This window comes from Typopeltis vanoorti, chromosome 25, assembly GCF_054136105.1.
Source record: "Typopeltis vanoorti isolate ZY-2024b chromosome 25, IOZ_Tvanoo_1.0, whole genome shotgun sequence".
NCBI classification, from domain to species: Eukaryota; Metazoa; Arthropoda; class Arachnida; order Uropygi; family Thelyphonidae; genus Typopeltis; species Typopeltis vanoorti.
In genome coordinates this window covers 3,756,661-3,777,687 of record NC_143573.1, presented here as the reverse complement: position 1 = coordinate 3,777,687, position 21,027 = coordinate 3,756,661, and the positions used below count along the sequence as shown (strand labels likewise).

The following is a 21,027-nucleotide window of genomic DNA, read 5'->3' as shown; positions in this document are numbered from 1 at the left end:
CACAACTAGTATTTTTTGTCTGTAAATTGCATGTATTCCGAAGGGCCGATTTGTCTGTATGCGAGATGAAAAAGCTGAGTTTCCGGGAGAAAAAACCCTGCTACCTCCATATGAGATCGGCTAACTCACCTTCGATTGAAATCGTCCAGATAAAGATTCCTCCCATCGCAATGAGAATCGAACTTAGGCCTATTCCAATCAAAGAGCGCAATGTACCGTCGTTCTTCCAATTGCCATATGGAGGCACTATATTTAAAGAATACATGTGACTGGTCTAAGAAACAGCCCAAATGATAGATTGAGTAGAATGTAGAGAGTGATAGATGCAAATTGAATTGAGTGTTAAAGATAATCGAGAATTAGAAGAGAGTTAATTATAGTATAGTAAGGCAAAAATAATAGAACTAAAATATAGAAAAGTACGAAGAACAACAACATAACAATTTGATCACATGTTATTCTACTGGCATCACCTCTAGTGAAAAAAAAATTATTTATAAATTACATCAAACTAAATTCTATTTATGACAGGATTAAACATTCTTTCTTACAGATGGTTTTCTTTCAGAAACAATGATGGCCTATTTTTAGTATTACAATTGTTATTTAAGATACTGAGTTTTCTACAGTCCTGTTTATAGTTGTTCTTAGTGAGAGAAAGGTTCTGTGGATCAAATATATGCCTTCCATAAATTTGGGATTTTAAGACCATCATTATTGTTCAGATTGGGGTTGTTGATAATGATCTCACAGGCTTCCTTAAATTTCACTTTTAGTCAATTCTGTGTAAGGTATTCAGGGCATGATCCGAAAGGCCAGCTTTACCATAATTATTATATTTAATGTGTCGTTTATGTTCTTTTTGTCTGATAGAACACTCTTTCCTTCACTGTTTACCGGAAACCGACATATGCAGGACAATATATACACATAAACTCCTACCACCACCCAACACAAAAACTAGGTGTCATCAACACTGTAAAAAAACAGGGCTCAGATGATCTGTTCCAGTGAACAGGCACTGAAAAACGAATTTAAAATTATCAGCAATACTTTCCAAAAAACAGATATGGCCAAAACATTATTAACAAAATTCTCTATAAAACCTCAATAAAAAACAAAGACAAACCAAACTATAGTAAAACTATAACCATTCTCTACATTAAAGGAACATCAGACAAAATAAACAGAGTACTACAAAAATACAACCTCAAAGCCACCTTTAAACCTCCTGAAAAATTAAAAAGTTTATCCAATTCATCCAAAGACCCACTCCCTCCACTAGCTCACCCTGGAGTATACCGTGTTTATTGTACTTGCAACATACTATAAATAGGAGAAACAGGACGCAGAATTCCTATCAGACAAAAAGAACATAAATGACACATTAAATATAATAATTATGGTGAAGCTGGCCTTTCGGATCATGCCCTGAATACCTTACACAGAATTGACTGGAAAAGCACTAGCTGTCTACATTGCACTAAAACATGGTATGAATGGAAATTTAAGGAAGTCTGTGAGATCATTATCAACAACCCCAATCCGAACAGTAATGATGGTCTTAAAATCCCAAACTTATGGAAGGCATATATTCGACCCACGGAACCATCCTGTCACTAAGAACAACTATAAACAGGACTATAGAAAACTCAGTATCTTAAATAACAGTTATAATAATAAAAATAGGACATCATTGTTTCTGAAAGAAAACCATCTGTAAGAAAGAATGTTTAATCCTGTCATCATAAATAGAATTTAGTTTGATGTAATTTATAAGTAATCCCCCCCCCCCCTTTTTTTTTTTTCACTAGAGGTCATGCCAGTAGAATAACGTGATCAAATCATCATTTTTCTCCAGCTTACAGTTAATAATGTAACTCAGCTTGTCTTGTATATTTATGTATGCTCCAGATGATGATCTTGACATGAAGATCGAAACGTCGGGATAATAAAAAAGTTTTTTAACACGGTTGTAAATTCTATAAAATTTTTAAATGAATAAATATGGACAGGTGTTAGTTTAACTCCTGGACAGTTTTTGCATGTTTCATAGCTCCTACTACCGTCTGGTTGAATTTTCATGTCTTTAAAATGTTCCATCCTTGGTCTGGTGATGATTGTGGTTATTTCTCTATTTTCATTAATTTCGCTGATTTCATTGTTCTTCTTGATAGTTTGTTTTAACAGTCTTATTTTGGCGACAGAGTTAGCACCAGTTAGTGATAGTGGATGTAATTTTTGAGCTAAGTATCTTGCTTCTTTGGCTAGTCTGTCTGCTGTTTCATTGCCTTCAATATTTACATGGGCTGGTATCCATTGCAGTGTACAGTTTATATTTTTCAAATTTAAAGTTGTTAGTTGTTCATGAATTTCCTGTGTGAGTTTTGTTTTTCCATTTTTCAATGCCTCAATTGCAGATTTTGAGTCACTGTAGATGGTTATTCCTTCTGTAGCGTTTATTACTGGATTTGAGAGATAGAACTTGAGAGCTGCTTGTATAGCTGTTAATTCACAAGTGAAGTTTTAAGCTACTTGACAGCTGTGATTTTGATTTGTGTTTCCTTGCCTCCAGGTGGAGTTAGAAAGGCCCCTTCTTGGTTAAGTGCTTCCTCAGATGATCCATCAGTGCAGGCAGTGACATGGTTTAGATTATTTAAGTGATGTATAGTGTCAAGAGGCCTTTTCTTTTCTTGCTGTGAATCCTTTTTTGAAACAAGGTTCTAGGAGATTTAAATTTATCATTGTGTTTTTTGGTGAAAAGAATGGCTCTTTGCTTATTTCAATGGACAGGTGCTCTAAGTTGATCTGTTTTCTAATTTCATGATCATATTGTAAAGTAGATGATCTATTTAGTCTAGATTTTCTTGTCCGGCATTGGAAAGAAAACATCGTTAAAAAAAAATAACCTATTCAGTTATTTGGTTTTTTAATGAACTGTTTAGATGTTCAATACCAACAAATGAACTAATTTTCGTAATTTCTAGTAGTTTGTGCTTTAAACTTTTATTCTCTTTACCCCTGAAGATGTTAGTCTGACAACTAACGAAATTTGTTGGGTGTTGTTTTTAGTACTTGTTTAGTTTTAAAAACAGTTTTCTTTAATAAACATGTGGTCACAAAACCAGAATAATTATATTGAACTTCTTAACCACAGAAACCTCTGCAGGAAGATATATATTTTGCTTGTTGTTTATGATCTCAAGGTTTAGATCATCAGTTATGTCTTCTATTTGTGCTCCTTTCCAATCTAGTTGTGGGGAGCCCAAAGTTGGGTCTTTGGCATTTAGATCGCCTAAAAGCATCTTTGTATCTGACATTGTTTGACTTAGTTCTGTATAGTAGTTCTGTATTTATATCTGTGTTATCTGGGTGATATGCATTGACTATTCTGATAATGTGTTTTGGTAGATTTGGTAAAAATATCTTGACTGCTTCAGCCTGTGTTACTATTTATGTTGCTGAATGTAGTTGATATGATTTCTTTATATTTAAAGTGTTTGGTCCGTAAGAGTATAGCTAGACCTCCATCAGAACAATCCGGTCTGTCTTTGATTTGAAGTTTCAGATTTTGATTTAATTTTGTTTCTTGTAAGCATGCAATTTGGATGTTATTTTTGTATAAAATGTTCTTAAGCTCTTCCATCTTTTTTTTTTTTTTTTGAGTGCCGTTGAAGTTTAGGTGAAGTATGTTGAGAGTCCTCATAGCATATTTCTCATCGAGATTTCTGACTGCAACTCTCAACGTGTGAGCTGCCCCGGATGCAGTAGCATGTGTCCTCGTAGCATATTTTTCATTGAGATCCCAGACTGCATTTTTCGACGTGTTGGCTATCCTGGATGTGGTAGTATGTTTCTGATCAGAACAGATGCTCTTCACGGAATTGGGTGTGCCAGAGCCCTGTTAGCCAGCAATTTTCAGGGTTCTCTGCATATACTGTTTTACATTATATCTCATCTCACTGATGAGACTTCAAAAAAGGTTAAAACCGGTCTGGGTAGTGACCTCTTCTCATAATGTAAAACAGTATATATACATCTCTTAGGAGCTGTGTTTTACATTATGAGAGAATATTAAGGTTAGTGACGGAGCTTGCTCTACCTTTGCTTGGAGTTGCCCTGGTGTTGTACTACCCAAGTGATCACTTACACTTGGGCTCGCCGATAGTTTTTTCCGCATGAAACTCTAGGATTCGATGAATTTCGATCCGAGTTTCGTTCCCAGCTATAAAATAAATAAAATAAAACGGGATTTAGAAAAACTATTGTTTGCGAGATCGTCATGTTCAGCATGCTTTGTTAGCAGGAGAAATACATTTCAGTTTCATTTTCTAACATTCTATCTAATAGTTTCCTTATGGAATGTTAAGTCACACTCGACTCTTACACTGAAATTATTAAGTAGACTGACTCACTTTCACTCACTGGAATGTTACACAAGATGTCCAAGTTGGCATAATTGTCTTGAGACAACATTCATTGTTTAATGATGGGACTGCACTAAACAATGAATGTTTAGAGCACTTGTAACTAGCCTGCTAATATTTTCATCTTCAGATGTAAGGTCGTGAGATGCTTGTTGATTCCTGCTGGCACTTCATTTTTAAGAGCAAAACTATTTTTCCCCACGAAATTGTTATTCTTCTTCAGCTCTCCATGTTTAAAAGAAAATATATCCTCCTCTGTCTTCTCTTAGTTGTCCATATTCAACACAATTTTCTATGAGGGTGGTTACATAAATATTAAGTTACTTTGTTTCAAAGGTAGTAAAACCAGTCTGTATTTCAGGCATCATTAAGAGGTATGACTGTCATGAGAACTCATTCATCCCAAGTTGCACAGTAAATGTTTCTGAACTTATTTCTGATTATTGAATGGTGATTCTCCCTCTGAATACTTATCTAGTTGGATATTATCTAGTCATATTATTTAGAACACTGTTTCTTGCACCCTTCCTATTTGGGGTGAGTAGGGTGGATTCTGAAAAGTGCTGTTCAGGTGCAGCTGCTGAAACATCTGACTGCTTCAATCTTCACACTTAAAGATCAGATCAAAACCCATTTATAAACCATGTGCTGATTTGTGACCGAGAACTTCCTGATGCACGTTCATTTTTCTCCACCTATTAATTGCTGGAGGACGTTTACTGATATTATGTGGAGATAGAGGCATTCCCTACTTGGAAGGTGCCTGTGTATGACCTCTTGTGATGCAGAAATGTTAATACACTATAGTAGACATACAATACTCTTTATAGCCTCTTCTGCCATTCTGGCCATTGAAGAATATTATTTCTGCTAAGTCACCCATTGAAGTTTTCTTGGATTACATTTATTGTGTAATTTTCCCATGATATCACTGCTTAGGGTGGTCCTGCCATGGTACGTGACTGGGCAAGAGGGCATAGTCACTCTTAGGATCATAGGTACAGATAGTACCCTCTATCACAATATGTAGAGAGGAATATTATAGATATTATGATGGCAATGGTTAGTTGTTTACATTCTATTCAATACATGCGCACACACACACACAATTTAATCTTATCAGCTGAAATCTTACATACACACACAAAAAAAAATAATAGGATTCAATAACACTATAGTGTGTGAAAATCTACATGGGGAAATTTTAGTGAAACTGATGTAATTGTTAAAGGATGTTAGACATTATGCAGTATAAAATTAATATTTATGACATTTTATACACATCATCATCAAATTCCTGCCATGTACCCTCAAGGGGTGTACAGGATATGATAATACTACATGAAAAATTTACATCATTACTAACTTCCTATCTACAATTTTCCTCCAAATCAGTCTGTTACATGTCAAGACTCCAATATTATCAGGTCTTATAATTCTGTCTTCTAAAGTACTTTTTACTGTATCAATCCACCTATATCTTGGTGTTCCTCTGGGTCTTTTTCCTGCCAACCTGGCAGAGAACACTTGTTTTGCTGATCTTTCCTCGCCCATTCTGTTTAAGTGACCATACCACCTGAGATTAGCTCAGCTAACGCATTCTTGGATGCTGACAATGTCAAGTTCTTTCCTAATATCCTCGTTTTTAATATGATGTTGCCATTGATGTCATCTGTTCACATCTCTAATCTTTCTCAGGACTCTCATATCTGCAGTCTCTAGTCTTTGGTTAAATGTTTACTTCTGGCCCAGCTCTCAGATCCATAAGTTAAAATTGGTTTGAACACTGTCTTGTATACAGCTAATTTAGTGTTTTGACTAATTTCCCTCTTATTCCATATGAATTTATTCAATTGACTTCTTACCATACCAGCTTTATTAATCTATGGTTTATTTCCATATTTAGTTTACCATCTTCACTAAAAATAGTGCCTAAGTAGGCGAAATATTTCACTTGTTCTATAGGTTCTTCATTGACAATGCAGTTGATGTTTTCAATGTTTCTGCCTATTTTCATTGTCTTTGTCTTGTTATTGCTGAGTTTCATACCATGTCTATTACAACAGTTATTCAATTTAGTCAGGGACTCTTGCAGACTTGTAGTGGATTTATTTAGAAGTATAACATCAACCGCATAAAGCAAAGAGCTGACATTCTTCTTCTTCTTATTGTGCTATCTTCTATCGAAGGTCAGCGACCATCTTGGTGAACAAACTGCGCTCTTGTGTTAATCTGAGCAGTTGTGCACTGCTCTTTCCTGTCCACATCTTGATGTTGTCAAACCATAATATTCTTTTTCTTCCTCTAGTTCCTTTGCCATCAATTCTTCCTACCAAGCTGACATTAACTTTTCCAATTTTGATATCAGATTTAATACCACTTTCCTTCATAATGTGATCCATATACATAATGAATAACAGAGGGGATAATGTACATCCTTGTTTGACACTAGATTTAATATCAAACCATCTTCCTGTACTTCCTTCAATTCTAATTACTGACTTACAACTCAGATAAAGACTAAGTATTGCTTGGTATAATGCCCCATTGACACCATAGAACTGTAGCATTTTGAATAGCTTCTGTCTTGGCACCTTGTGATATGCCTTTTCAGATCTACAAAAATTAAATGCAGGTGTTTGTTATATTCCCATGATTTCTCAACTATTTGTCGTAAAGTAAAGATCTGATCCTGACAGCGTCTATTTTGCCTGAATCCAGCTTGTTCTTCACTGAGCTTTTCTTCCACAATTCTTCTTAACCGTTTCTCAAGTATACTTGCATAAATCTTACCAGGAACACTCAGTAGGGAAATACCTCTGTAATTCTCACATTCAGTTTTATTTCCCTATTTATATATGGGTAATATGAAAGCTCTATTCCAATCATTGGGAATTCGTCCATCTGTCCAGGCCTTCTGAGCTATACAGTGCAGTCACTGTAAGACTTTTATACCACCATACGTGAGCATTTCTGGTGAATATCATCTACTCCTGTTGCCTTTCCACATTTCAAGCCTTTGATGGCTTTTTCTACTTCAAGTATGGATATGTATTTTTGACTGTATTCCTGTTGAGTGTTTTTTACCACTTTGCTATCACTGCTTGTTTCATTTAGCAATTTTTTGAAGTAATTACTCCATACTTCAAGGATATCTTTTTCTCCCGTTTTTATTTCACCTTTATCACCTCTAACTCCTTTTATAGCACTCGTTCCTCCATTTCTAAGCTTCTTCAACAACCTCCAGAATATTTTGCCGCCTTCTTGATATTTATTTTCTATGTTCTTGCCAAAGTCCTCCCATGACTTTTGTTTGGCTAGTTTAGCTTTCTTACGTTTGTCTCTGTATTCTCTAAGAGCACAAGCTGAAGAATTTGCCAGGAACTTTTGATATGCTTTCTTCTTTTCCTTCACTGCCTCTTTAACTTCCTGTGTCCACCATGAAGTTCTGACTTTTCTATCCTTGCAGACAACCTCACCACATACCTCTCTGGCTGAATCAATTAGGGTTTTCTTCAAAGCTTGCCACTGAATCTCCAAGGTTTTGTTCATGTTCTCAAACTCTTTCATTTTTTTCTTCAATAATCTTTGTGTATTTTAGTCTGCAGTTTGCATCTGAGAGCTGCTCATCTTTTATTTGCTTTAAAGCTTTCTTACAACTTTCTTATTATTCTTTTGAATATAAAATTCAATTTTATCATGCTCAAGACTAAATGGTGATCACTTCCAATTTCAAATTTCTCTGTATACTATAGTCCCCTCTGCCAGTGAAAAAAAATCACTATCAACAATAACAGAGTCAATGAGACTTTTCTTATTCCTTGCCTCTTCTCTCCATTTGAATTTGTGCACATTTTCATGTTGGAGCGTGGTGTTAGTAATAACCAGTTCATGTCCTGAGGCGAAATCCAAAAGGTATTTGCCATTATTATTAGCTTTGCTCTTTTCTCCAAATTTTCCCAAAATATTTTTGTATGTCTAACAATCATTTCCTACTCTGCTATTTAGATCCCCAACAAAGACCAACTTTTCTTTTTTCATTGTGTCAGTTGCTTTCTCTAAAACCTCAAAAAAATTCCTCCACTTCTACCTTAGTAGAACCTTCTGTGGGATCATAGGCACAAATAAGTCTCATTGTCCAGTTCTCCATTCTCATATTTGCCCACATTACTCTACTTGAGACTGCCTGTCATTCAAGAAGATTAACCTCGTATTTTGTGTTGAATACTATGGCTACTCCTTCTTTTCCTTGATTGTCATTGCCTAAATATAATAACATTTTGTATTTATTGCTCAGAAAGATCTCACCAGTTTTTGTCTTTTTTTGTTTCAGTTCACCCCTATTATGTCGATTATGGTACTTATCTAATTCCTCAGCTAGCTCCGTTTCTTTGCCATTCAGGCTTCTTATGTTGATAGTACTGATCTTTAACTCTGGTGATGTTGAGTTGGGGTGTGTTTTCAGATTTGTTCCAGTTGCTGACTTTTCGCTGTTCGCCCTGGTTCCCTGCCGAAAACAATGGGGGCTTTGTTTAACCGGGCGATGCCCCAGCCGGCATGAAATTTTGTCATGTTGTACCATCGTTTTGTATTTTGGTTTATGCCAATAAGAATACAATTTGGTCGGCTAAATCCCAAATTGCCAGCCCATCCTCGTTCATTCAGTATCCAGATAGATACCCAACAGGGTGCACCACAAGAAGGTGAGGATTGGACGTTAGTTCAGAAGCCCTGGTCGGTTCTCCGCATTCCTGTAAAGGCTATGCGGAGGTCTCCTCTCAGTTATACAGCTTTGACCCTTAAGCACCCCAAATTTTATACACTGTTTTCTAAAACCTAAGAATGAATATTATTTCTGAAGATTACAACTGGAAATTCAGATGAATCAGTTTGTATAGTTGAAGATTTTAAGTAGAAAGCAAGTACACATTCAGATTTTTGAATTGTATGCAAAGGGGTCACGTGGTAGCACGCAACAAGATAAAAGCCAAAAGACTGTGCTAAGCGCATTCTGTTTGATGGAAGCTCTTTTTGTGAAGGAATAAAGTTACAAACTTTGAACTGTTGTAATGTCTCAAAAACATCATCTAGATCAGTGTTTCCCAAATTTTTCCTACAATAGAACACTTTCAGCTGCTGAGCACAATTCACATGCAAAATGAAGAGCACCTGATTTTGAAACATGTTTGAAATTGTCACAGCATTTGAAATTATTCCAGGCTCATTAATTTTGATAATTTTTCACGTAACACTTATTCACTTTTCATGGAACACAGTTTGGGAAACCCTGATCTCGATGATTTCAAGTGGCGAATAATTATCGGAAAGCTTGAAACAGGTCACAGAATCACTGATATTGCCATAAAGCTTTTAATCTCACATAGTGTTGTATCTGGCTTTGGGCAGCATTTCAAATCAATGGAATGTGTTCCAGACGTTTGCTAAGAGATCACCCTTGCCCTACCACAGAGCATGAATATACATCCTCTGTCCAAAAAGAAACCGAACTTTTCGAAAATAGAAGAAACTAGTGCTGCGACCTATTGTATCTTTTTGTTGTCGAAAGTGGCAACCTTCATTAGTGTTGTATCAACTATTTATGACATTTGTTTCATTAGAAGCCAAGTTATAGTGTCAAGAGTGACAATGTTTTGATAAACGGTCGGAAAATGAGTTATAAACAGAGCTGTGATTGACTTTTGTGTTAAACTTGGTAAAAGTTTTACCAAAATGCCTCAAATGCTTTAAAAAGCATACGGTGATGAATGCTTATCCCATACTCAAGTTTATGAGTGGTTTAAGCGATTTCTTAGTGGTCGTGAGATGCTTGAGGACTACGGAAAGCCATATCGTATAAAAATTGAACTGAGTGAAGTTAACATCCAAAAAGTGCGTGATTTCATCAAAGAAAACCCAAAATCGTCCATGAGGTTGATTGAAGATAAATTGGGGATTCCAAAATCAACTGTGCATAACATTTTGACCAAGAGTTTGGGCCTTTGTAAATTGAATTCACAATTTGTTCCCCATTGACTGATGACCAAAAAATGTATCGAATTAAACACTGCAAGGACTTCATTAAAACCGCTCGTAAGGACTCAAACTTCCTTGAAACAATTGTTATTGGTGGCGAAACATGGTGCTTTGAGTATGAGCCTGAAACAGAGCGCCAGAGTTCTGAGTGGAGACCACCAGAACAATGGCATCCAAAAACAAAAGGTCACTTGGAAAAGTCAAAAGTAAAGACAATGCTGATTTATTTCTACGATTCCAAGGGCATTATCCACAAAGAATTCATTTTGCCTGGCCAAACGGTCAATGGTGAGTTTTATCTCAAAGTTTTGAAGCGATTGATAGCGAGAATTCTTTGCGTATGGCATGATTATCGTGATGCAGGCAGCTGGTCGCTTTTGCACGATAATGCACCACCTCATAGTTCGTACATTGCGAGACAGTTTTTGAGCAAATACCAAGTTTGTGTTGGATCACTCGCCATATTCACCTGATTTAGCACCCTGTGACTTCTTTTTCTTCCCCTGACTTCATTTGTCGATGAAAGGAAAGCGATACGACACTATTGAAAATGTTGAAGTGGCAGTAACCACGACCCTCAACAGTACCCCAAAAACTGATATAAAAAACTAATTTAACGAATTAATTGATTGTGCTAAACTCTGCATCGAAGCTGAGGGAGAGAGTATATTGATTGAAATAAATGATTTGAATAATTATAATTGGCCTGTGTTTTATTTTCTATCAAAAGTTTGGTTTCTTTTTGGACAGAGGATGTAAATATTTGATTATAAGAGAAATCGTATTGGATGCAGCACAGCTGCTCAAGTTGCAAGTCAGCTACGTTCAATCAGGTGTGCAGATATCTTGACAAACTGTGGCAAGAGATCTGCGACAAGCAGGCCTATACAGCCGAAAGTCTGTAGTCTGCATCCCTTTATCCACATCTTATCGCAGAGCATGTTTTCAGTGGTATTGTATAATTATTATTATATATTATTAAGTTGTTGTGTGAGATTTGTGCTGTTATAATAAATATTTTGATTTTCCCCTTTAAAACATCTAACCGATAAATAAAAATAATCTTAGCTTGAAATTACATTTTCTTTGTTGGTTAGATATTCCAGATTCGTATCCCAAATCTGGAATATCTAAGGTAAAGTATTGGTAAAGAAGGCCAAATAGATAAATAAAAATAATCTTAGCTTGAAATTACATTTTCTTTGTTGGTTAGATATTCCAGATTCGTATCCCGGGACATTGCATTGATTTCAATATCGCTATTGTTTCACAAATTAATGAAACTCAATTAAAATATTTATAATATTTACTTAACGAGTAATCTATATAAAAGAGATTATTAATCAGAAAGAACATTTTTAAATTAACAATAATGAATTCAAACAGTTCTTTCTCTTATCCTAATTAACAAAAATTACAAATTAATCCTGCCAAACACTTAGTTTTTGTATTTTTCTAATATATTCAATAAGAATATATTAGGAAAAAAAACAGGAACATATTACTTAAGTTAATAAAACTTATTGCTAGACTTCACGGAGAGTCTATTTCCAAACAATCTGCTGGATATGGTAAAGTATTGGTAAAGAAGGCCAAATGCATTAACAGATTAATATTCCTTAAACGATGTAAGATGGCCCAGGTTATTCCAACCTGTTGTAAAATAAAAAAAGTTTTTAGGTCCCCAAAAGCTCATTGGATCTACTTCAAAGCTAGTAAGTATCTTTAAATAATCAGCTACACGAAGTTAAAAAATCTCTTGCCCTCTTAAATAGAGAAATTATGGATATAAAAAACGCTCTGGAATCTGTTTTAACGGTTGAAACTTTTAATACTGTAATGCGCATATCTTCGAGTTCTTACCTAAATGTCTTTAATGATTCTCATGACAAGCTAAAATGCAAATTTGAATCACTGGTCAGCATACCTAGATCCAGTAATAATACTATTGATATAGATAAAGTAGTTATAAATGTTTCTGGATGTCCACTAACAGACTGTGAATGTTTTGTTTTATCAAAAGGACATGATTTCGCTGTTACGGCGAATAAGGTGCCACTTATGGATTTTTTTTCATAACATAGACAGGGGTATTCGATCCTTATCCCAAAAAACAGCCAACAGATTACATTTTGAATATGCACAAATTCATTTTCATGCCAAGCCTTCTCGTCCTAATCTTTCTTACTCTGAGTTTAAAGCATTGAAATCACTGAAGAATAACAATAATTTAATTATTATGAAAGCTGATAAGGGGAAGGCTGTAGTGATTCAAGATAGGAAGGAATATGAGAGAAAAATGTCTCTTTTACTTCGCAACTGTTCAACTTATAGGCCTCTTACATCGGATCCTACCCGGAGTCAATTGAAGAGACTTAATTCTCTTATAGATAATGTATCTACATGGAATGATGATCAAAAGAAAAAACTTAAATCCTTCTTCGGTTTTCTACCTAGATTGTATGGTCTTCCAAAAGTTCATAAACCAGGCATTCTGTTAGACCAGTCATAGATTGTATAGGTTGCCCCACTTACAAAATCTCAAAATTTTTATCAAATTTACTCTCCTCTTCAACTAGAAGAACTGATACTTATATGAAAAATACTTTGGATTTCAAAAATAAAATTTCAGATCTTCATTTGGATGTTTCTAATATCATGATCAGTTTAGATGTTGTTTCTTTATTTACAAATGTGCCTCTTTCGGAAAGCATCGAATTACTATAACAGGAATTTTTATCAGACATTGTAAACATATTTGATTTTGTAATAAATTCTGGTTATTTTTTCTTTAAAAATAAGTTGTATCAACAAATTGAAGGAGCAGCAATGGATAATCCTCTTTCTCCTGCTATCTCCAATTTCTTTATGGAACATTTTGAACAATGTATCTTTGACAACATTTCTCCCAGACCTACTCATTGGTTCAGATATGTCGATGACATTTTTGCTGTATGGAATGGCTCTTCGGATGAACTTCAACAATTTCTCACTAAGTTAAACGCATTTCATCCTAGGATCAAGTTTACCCTAGAAGTAGAATCAAATAAGCAGGTAGCCTTTTTAGATCTTCGAATTCTTCGCCAACCAGATGGTAACCTACATTTCTCAATTTATAGAAAGAAGACTCATACAGGCCATTATATCCATGTGGAATCTCATCACCATCCCAGTCAAAAGGCAGGAACTATTAAAACACTGGTTCATCGGGTTCACTCCTTTTGTTCTTCAGACAATCTTTTACAGAAAGAACTACAATATATAACTTCCTCCTTTCTATCTAATGGTTATAAGAGTTGCTTCATTAAAAGAACTTTGAGTAGTTTTAATATGTCTTCCTCTTCAAACACAGAAGAAATAACGCACATTACTATCCCTTATGTACAAGGCATCAGTGAACGTATAGCAAAAGTTTTAAAACCACTGAATATTTTTGTCCTTTCGACTGGTTAGAAAAATCTCCACCTTTCTCACTTCTCCTAAGGACAAGCTTCCACATCTTAATCATCCAGGTGTCTACCAGATTCCGTGCTCTTGTGGATTATCTTATTTCGGACAAATGGGAAGATCTGCCTCTATTCGGCTAGAAGAACACCAATCTTATATTGAATACTTTAAACCTGAAAAGTCTGGACTTGCAGAGCATGCCATCGTCACTAGACACATTAGAAAAAGTTCATTGGAGAAAGACAAGAGTTCTTCACAAAAGTCAGTTTCTCATGGAACGCCTTGATAAAGAAACGTAAAACTCTACTTCATTCTCCTAACTTAAACAGATACGATAGCTTACGTCTATCCCCTTTATGGGAGAAAGTACTTTACAAATCAGCTAATCTTTCCTAACTTTTTATTGTATTAATTAATTATTATTTTTTTTAAGGAAATTTATCGACCTTTTTAGTTATCTTACACCAGCTACTTGGTGGCGCTTTTTGGAATTGTCAGTTATTGTGTAATTTGAGCTTAATGTACTGAAGATGCCTGTGACACACAGGCAAAAATTATACTATTAAATAATCTTTGTACGAGAGTTTTTTCCGTTATTAATTTTGTATCGATATGTCTACTCACGGTATACCTCTTTTAAAACTTATATTACTTGAGTTGTCCAAGTGTAGTTCTACTTTCCTGAGCCTTCACAATGGATGTCGCTTAGCACACAGTTCCTTATTCTTGGAAAGTGATTCAAGAAAGTTCTTGAGACGTTTATTCAACTTAACGCCATAGAATGACTAACTGCCAACTCCTTTATTTTCTTGCTGACTCTTGTGTGCAACAGTTCCTTTCTCACCGTTTCTTCATCTTTATCTTATCAACGAATACTTCTGCTGACAAAATACAGAGGTTTCTCGCTAATTCGAACTAATAAAAACCGCGCTCGTTCGGATTAGCGAATTTTACCCCTAGAAAGAGGCAAGAATAATGTTTAAGAAAAAAATAATAAAATTCTAATGTTACATCAATTTAATTCTGTAAATAAATGAAGTAACTGATAGAAAAAATACTACTGTACTGTAATATAAAACTGAAAAAATAATACAGTACACGAGTTTATTTTAGTAAAAAATTACTAAAATTTGAGGATTCTGGTTCAGTAAAATTGCATCGTTCAGTACATAACTTAATTTGCGTAAAAAATATCACTTTCTTGTACACAACACAAAAAAATGTTAAACAAAATAACACACAAAGTTTTTTTATTACTTTGTAAAAAAGTCATTAATTTTCTTTTGCTTCATGGAAGTTAAACTTTTTTCGAATGCTTCTTCTCGGAGCTGCATTAGCAACAAAATTTTATGGAATGGTGTATCATTCTGATTAGCACATTCTACACGCATATTAAAACTGTCAACTGCCTCTTCATGTATTAGTTTTTTTTTTTTTTTTTAATTTGCGTTCTTTATCGTCATCTAATTCATTCTGTAGCGTCATATTTATAATTTTAGCATCTGATTTGATTTTGAATTCACTTTCGGTTCTACCTGTGATCCATTCCGTAACATCTGTTTGTGAAATTTCAACATTTCGATTTATATTTTTAACCAAATTATGCACGTTTTGAATTTCTGCATTTTGCGTATCACCGTAGTTGTCTTCATAAATTCTAGAAGGCCACAGTCTTCCATGATGCTCGACAGCGGTTATTCATGCCGACAATACAGTACATACTGTATTGCATAAAAAAGCTAACGTGAACACACAATAAATCAAAATAGGCCTCCAGTATATCTCGACAATCGACAGTATGAAAAAAATACTGTACTATAAGAATAATAAAATAAATAATAGTTAAAATAATAATTATTAAATAAAAAATAATAGTACACAAAATAATAAGTAATAAATAAAACTTTTTTTCTTTAAAACCGCAGTTCGGATTACTGGAGGGTTCTGACTAAAGAGGTTCGGATTAGCGAGATACTACTGTATTCTAAAACTGGCATTGGTAACCCAGTCTACTCTTTTATCAGTTGTGAAATTTTGCTATCGTTTAATTAACACATAAGGCTGATGTATTCGAGTTTATGCAAAAATTTAATTCGCATCAATATAATGAAATTAGTGCATTTCATCATAGGATTTTTTTTTTTTTACAATCAATCATAAAATATAATACACATACACACAGTAGATTCTTGTTAATTGGGACACTTTGAGACAAGAACATTCTGGCCCAATTATGTAAAGTTCCATGTTAATAGTTGCTATTGTCCTTCAATATAATCCTATTAAAACAAAATGCACAACACTTTAGAAAAATATTTGATATTTAAACATTTAATTTATGTAACGGGTGCTTAAGGGTCAAAGCTGTATAACTGAGAGGAGACCTCTACATAGTCTTTAAAGGAATGCGGAGAACCAACCAGGGCTTCTGAACTAATGTCCAATCCTCACCTTCTCGTGGTGCACCCTGTTGGGTATCTACCTGGATACTGAACGAACCAGAATGGGCTGGCAATTTGGGACTTAGCCGACCAAATTGTATTCTTATTGGTTAAACCAAAATAAAAAATGATGGTACAACATGACAAAATTTCATGCCGGCTGGGGCGTCGCCCGGTTAAACAAAGCCCAGTTGTTTTTGCCAGGGAATCAGGGCGAACAGCGAAAATTCAGCTACTGGAACAAATCTGAAAACACACCCCCAACTCAACATCACCAGAGTTAAAGATAGGTACTATCAACATAAGAAGCCTGAATGGCAAAGAAATGGAGCTAGCTGAGGAATTAGATAAGTACCAGATCGACATAATAGGGGTGACTGAAACAAAAAAGACCAAAACTGGTGAGATCTTTCTGAGCAATAAATACAAAATGTTATATTCAGGCAATGGCAATCAAGGAAAAGAAGGAGTAGCCATAGTATTCAACACAAAATACAAGGCTAATCTTCTTGAATGGCAGGCAGTCTCATGTAGAGTAATGTGGACAAATGTGAGAACGGAGAACTGGACAATGAGACTTATTTGTGCCTATGGTCCCACAGAAGGTTCTACTAAAGTAGAGGTGGAGGAATTTTTTGAGGCTTTAGAAAAAGCAACTGACACAATGAAAAAGGAAAGGTTTGTCCTTGTTGGGGATCTAAATAGCAGTGTAGGAAATTATTGTCAGACATACAAAAATATTTTGGGAAAATTTGGAGAAAAGAGCAAAGCTAATAATAATGGCAAGTTTCTGTTGGATTTCTGCTAAGGACATCGATTGGTTATTACTAACACCATGTTCCAATATAAAAATGTGCGCAAATTCACATGGAGAGAAGAGGCAAGGAATAAGAAAAGTCTCATTGACTATGTTATTGTTGATAGTGAGGTTTTCTCCCTGGTGCAGGACACCAGAGTGTACAGAGGATTTGAAATTGGAAGTGATCACTATTTAGTATTGAGCAGGATAAAATTGAATTTCATATTGAAAAGAATAGCTATATAAGAAAGTTTTAAAGCGAATAAAAGTTGAGCAGCTCTCAGATATGAACTGTAGACTAAAATACACAAAGATTATTGAAGAAAAAATGAAAGAGTTTGAGAACAGGAATCAGACCTTGGAGATTCAGTGGCAAACTCTGAAGAAAACATTGATTGATTCTGCCAGAGAGGCATGTGGTGAGGTTATCTGTAAGTATAAAAAAATCAGAACTCCCTGGTGGACACAGGAAGTTAAAGAGGCAGTGAAGGAAAAGAAGAAAGCATATCAAAAGTTTCTTGCAAATAAGTCAGCTTGTGCTCTTAGAGAATAGAGAGACAAATGTAAGAAAGCTAAACAGTGTGTAAAACTAGCCAAAAAAAAGTCATGGGAGGACTTTGGCAAGAACATAGAAAATAAATATCAAGAAGGTGGCAAAATATTCTGGAGGTTGTTGAAGAAGCTTAGGAATGGAGGAAAGAGTGCTGTAAAAGGAGTTAGAGATGATAAAGGTGACATTAAAACTGCAGAAAAAGATATCCTTGATGTATAGAGTAATTACTTCGAAAAATTGCTAAATGAAACAAGCAGTGATAGCAAAGTGGTAAAAAACACTCAACAGGAATACAATCAGGAATACATATCCATACTAGAAGTAGAAAAAGCCATCAAAGGCTTAGAAATATGGAAAGGCAGCAGGAGTAGATGATATTCGACCAGAAATGCTGAAGTATGTTGGTATAAAAGTCTTACAGTGGCTGCACTGCATAGTTCAGAATGCCTGAACAGAGGGACAAATTCCCGATGATTGGAGTAAAGCTCTCATAGTACCCATATATAAAAAGGGAAATAAAACTGAATGTGAAATTTACAGAGGTATATCCCTACTGAGTGTTCCTGGTAAGATATATTCAAGTATACTTGAGAAACGGTTGAGAAGAAAAGCTTGGTGAAGAACAAGCTGGATTCAGGCCAAATAGAGGCTGTCAGGATCAGATCTTCACTTTACGACAAATAGTTGAGAAAGCATGGGAATATAACAAAGATCTGTATTTAAGTTTTGTCGATCTGGAAAAGGCATATGACAAGGTGCCAAGAGAGAAGCTATTCAGTATGCTACAGTTATATGGTGTCAATGGGACATTATATCAATACTTAGTCTTTATTTGAGTTGCAAGTCAGCAGTTAGAATTGAAGGAAGTACAGGAAGATGGTTTAATGTTAAATATGGCTTGAGACAAGGATGTACATTATCCCCTCTTTTATACATTATCTGCATGAATCATATTATGAAGGAAAGTGGTATTAAACATATTGTCAGAATTGGAGATGTTAATGTCTGCTCTTTGCTTTATGTGGACGATGTTATACTCCAAATAAATCCACTACAAGTTTGCAAGATTCCCTGACTAAATTGAATAACTGTTGTAATAGATATGGCATGAAGGTCAGCAATAAAAAGACAAAGACAATGAAAATAGGTAGAATCGTTGAAAATGTCAACTCTGTTGTGATCAGAGAACCTGTCGAACAAGTAAAACATTTCAACTACTTAGGCACAATTTTTAGTGAAGATGGTAAATTAAATATGGAAATAGACAACAGAATCAACAAAGCTGGTATGGTAGGAAGTCAATTGAATAAATTCATATGGAATAAGAGAGAAATTAGTCAGAACACTAAATTAGCTGTATACAAGACAGTGTTCAAACCAGTTTTAACTTATGGATCTGAGAGGTGGGTCAGAAGTAAAACACTTGACCAAAGACTAGAGCCCGCAGATATGAGAGTCCTGAGAGAGATTATAGGTGTGAACAGATGGCATCAATGGCAATATCATATTAAAAATGAGGATATTAGGAAAGAACTTGACATTGTCAGCATCCAGGAATGTGTTAACAGAGCTAATCTCAGTTGGTATGGTCACTTAAACAGAATGGGCGAGGAAAGATTAGCAAAACAAGTGTTCTCTGCCAGGTTCGCAGGAAAACGACTCAGAGGAAGACCAGATATAGGTGGATTGATACAGTACAAAGCGCCTTAGACGATTGAAATATAAGAACTGATAATGTTGGAGTCTTGACAAGTAACAGACTGATTTGGAGGAAAATTGTAGATAGGAAGTTAGTAATGATGTAAATTTTTCATGTAGTACTATCATATCCTGTACACCCCTTGAGGGTACATGGCAGGAAATTGATGATGATGGTGAATTATGTAACTTGAATTTAATATCATACCTACATTTCCATTGAAGCAACCAAGCTCAGTTACTTTAAAATCTTCATGATCTAGCTTCTTAGCTAGCTTCTCTGACTTCTTTTTTAACATTGGACCACTGATCCACACTCCTCATCCAGTTATAATGGAGAACCACTAATTTAGGGCATCTTCAACATCAGGTTCCTTACCTTTACACTTCTATTTTTGGGATGTTTCTCTTTTTCCAAGGTTCGTCCGTTCTTGCATTGTATCTTGTTATATCAAATACATAATTGTAAATTTCAGTACTGCAGATATCATCTCCAGATGATGATGACTGGTATTGGGCAAATGGCCTTTGATTTGATCTAGTAAGGCAGTTATTTTTCAGCGATCGACAAATGTTTATGTGGTATCTTGGTAAGGATCATCCAAAATTTTATAAAATTAAAAACAAAATCATCAGAAAACAGCAGTGTAAATCTCTACACTTTTCTGATTAGTCATTGGCTTAGCATGAAAGGTGACACACATGACATAAATGTACTGAACTAATGCTTATTAGAAATTGTCTCCCTTATAAGATAACATGCTGTATAAGTACAGTCAGTGAGAGGATGGCTGAGTCATTTATAAGCTGTGGTGTGGTGCAGTATGACCTTTGCTATCCTTGTGCCAGTAACCTTAAACCAATCAACCATTCACAAGCAATTACCATAGAAGGATAATTGTGTGTGCTGCATCTCCTGTTCCAAATAAACAGCATATTGTCCCAAATAAGCTAAGAAAACTGTGGCAGTTTTTCTTGATTTGGTTTGGTTCTTTCAGGTTTATCCCAAATAAATGCTGCCCATTTGACTGATGGCCCAATTAATTTGATTCTACTGTATATAAAAACGGGTATAACAGAGAAGTAAGCAACCAAGGACAAATATTATTAACTTTAGCATTTCATTATGTAAATAAATGCAAATTCTGATTATTATTATTTTTTTTCAATTTAGACCGTTGTGTATCATAACAAAATGGCTGGTAGAATTTTTGTTATTCCTGGAAAAATAGAAGAAATAGTACTTCCTGAAATGGTGGATATTATAATATCTGAACCAATGGGATATATGTTATTTAATGAAAGGATGCTAGAAACATATTTACATGCAAAAAAGTGGTTAAAACCAAATGGTAAGCTATTGTGATTTTAGTATTTTTTTCAATTAAATATTTGATATCCACAACAAAGCTTAATAGTATAACTAACACCAAGAGGAAAAAATAAATTTATTAATTTTACTAATATTTTGCTGGTTTTCTACCCAGCATTATCTGAGCACACTGTACTAAACCAAGTAATTGTAGAAACAATTTAAATTGTAACTAACAGCTAATGTCCTTACAATAGTGAAATATTAGCGAGTTTAATAAATATATTTTTTTCCTCTTGATGTTATTTATACCATTA

The 21,027-nt window shown here is 34.9% G+C and overlaps 1 protein-coding gene across 1 annotated transcript in view; it reads left to right on the top strand.

Moving 5' to 3' along the window:
* The window catches only part of Art4 (arginine methyltransferase 4), a 327,729-nt gene that overhangs the window by 99,021 nt on the left and 207,681 nt on the right, over nucleotides 1-21,027 (top strand). Inside the window, 1 exon segment of the mRNA XM_090414215.1 lies at nucleotides 20,573-20,750. Within this exon segment, the coding sequence (XP_090270341.1) occupies nucleotides 20,573-20,750 (178 nt within the window).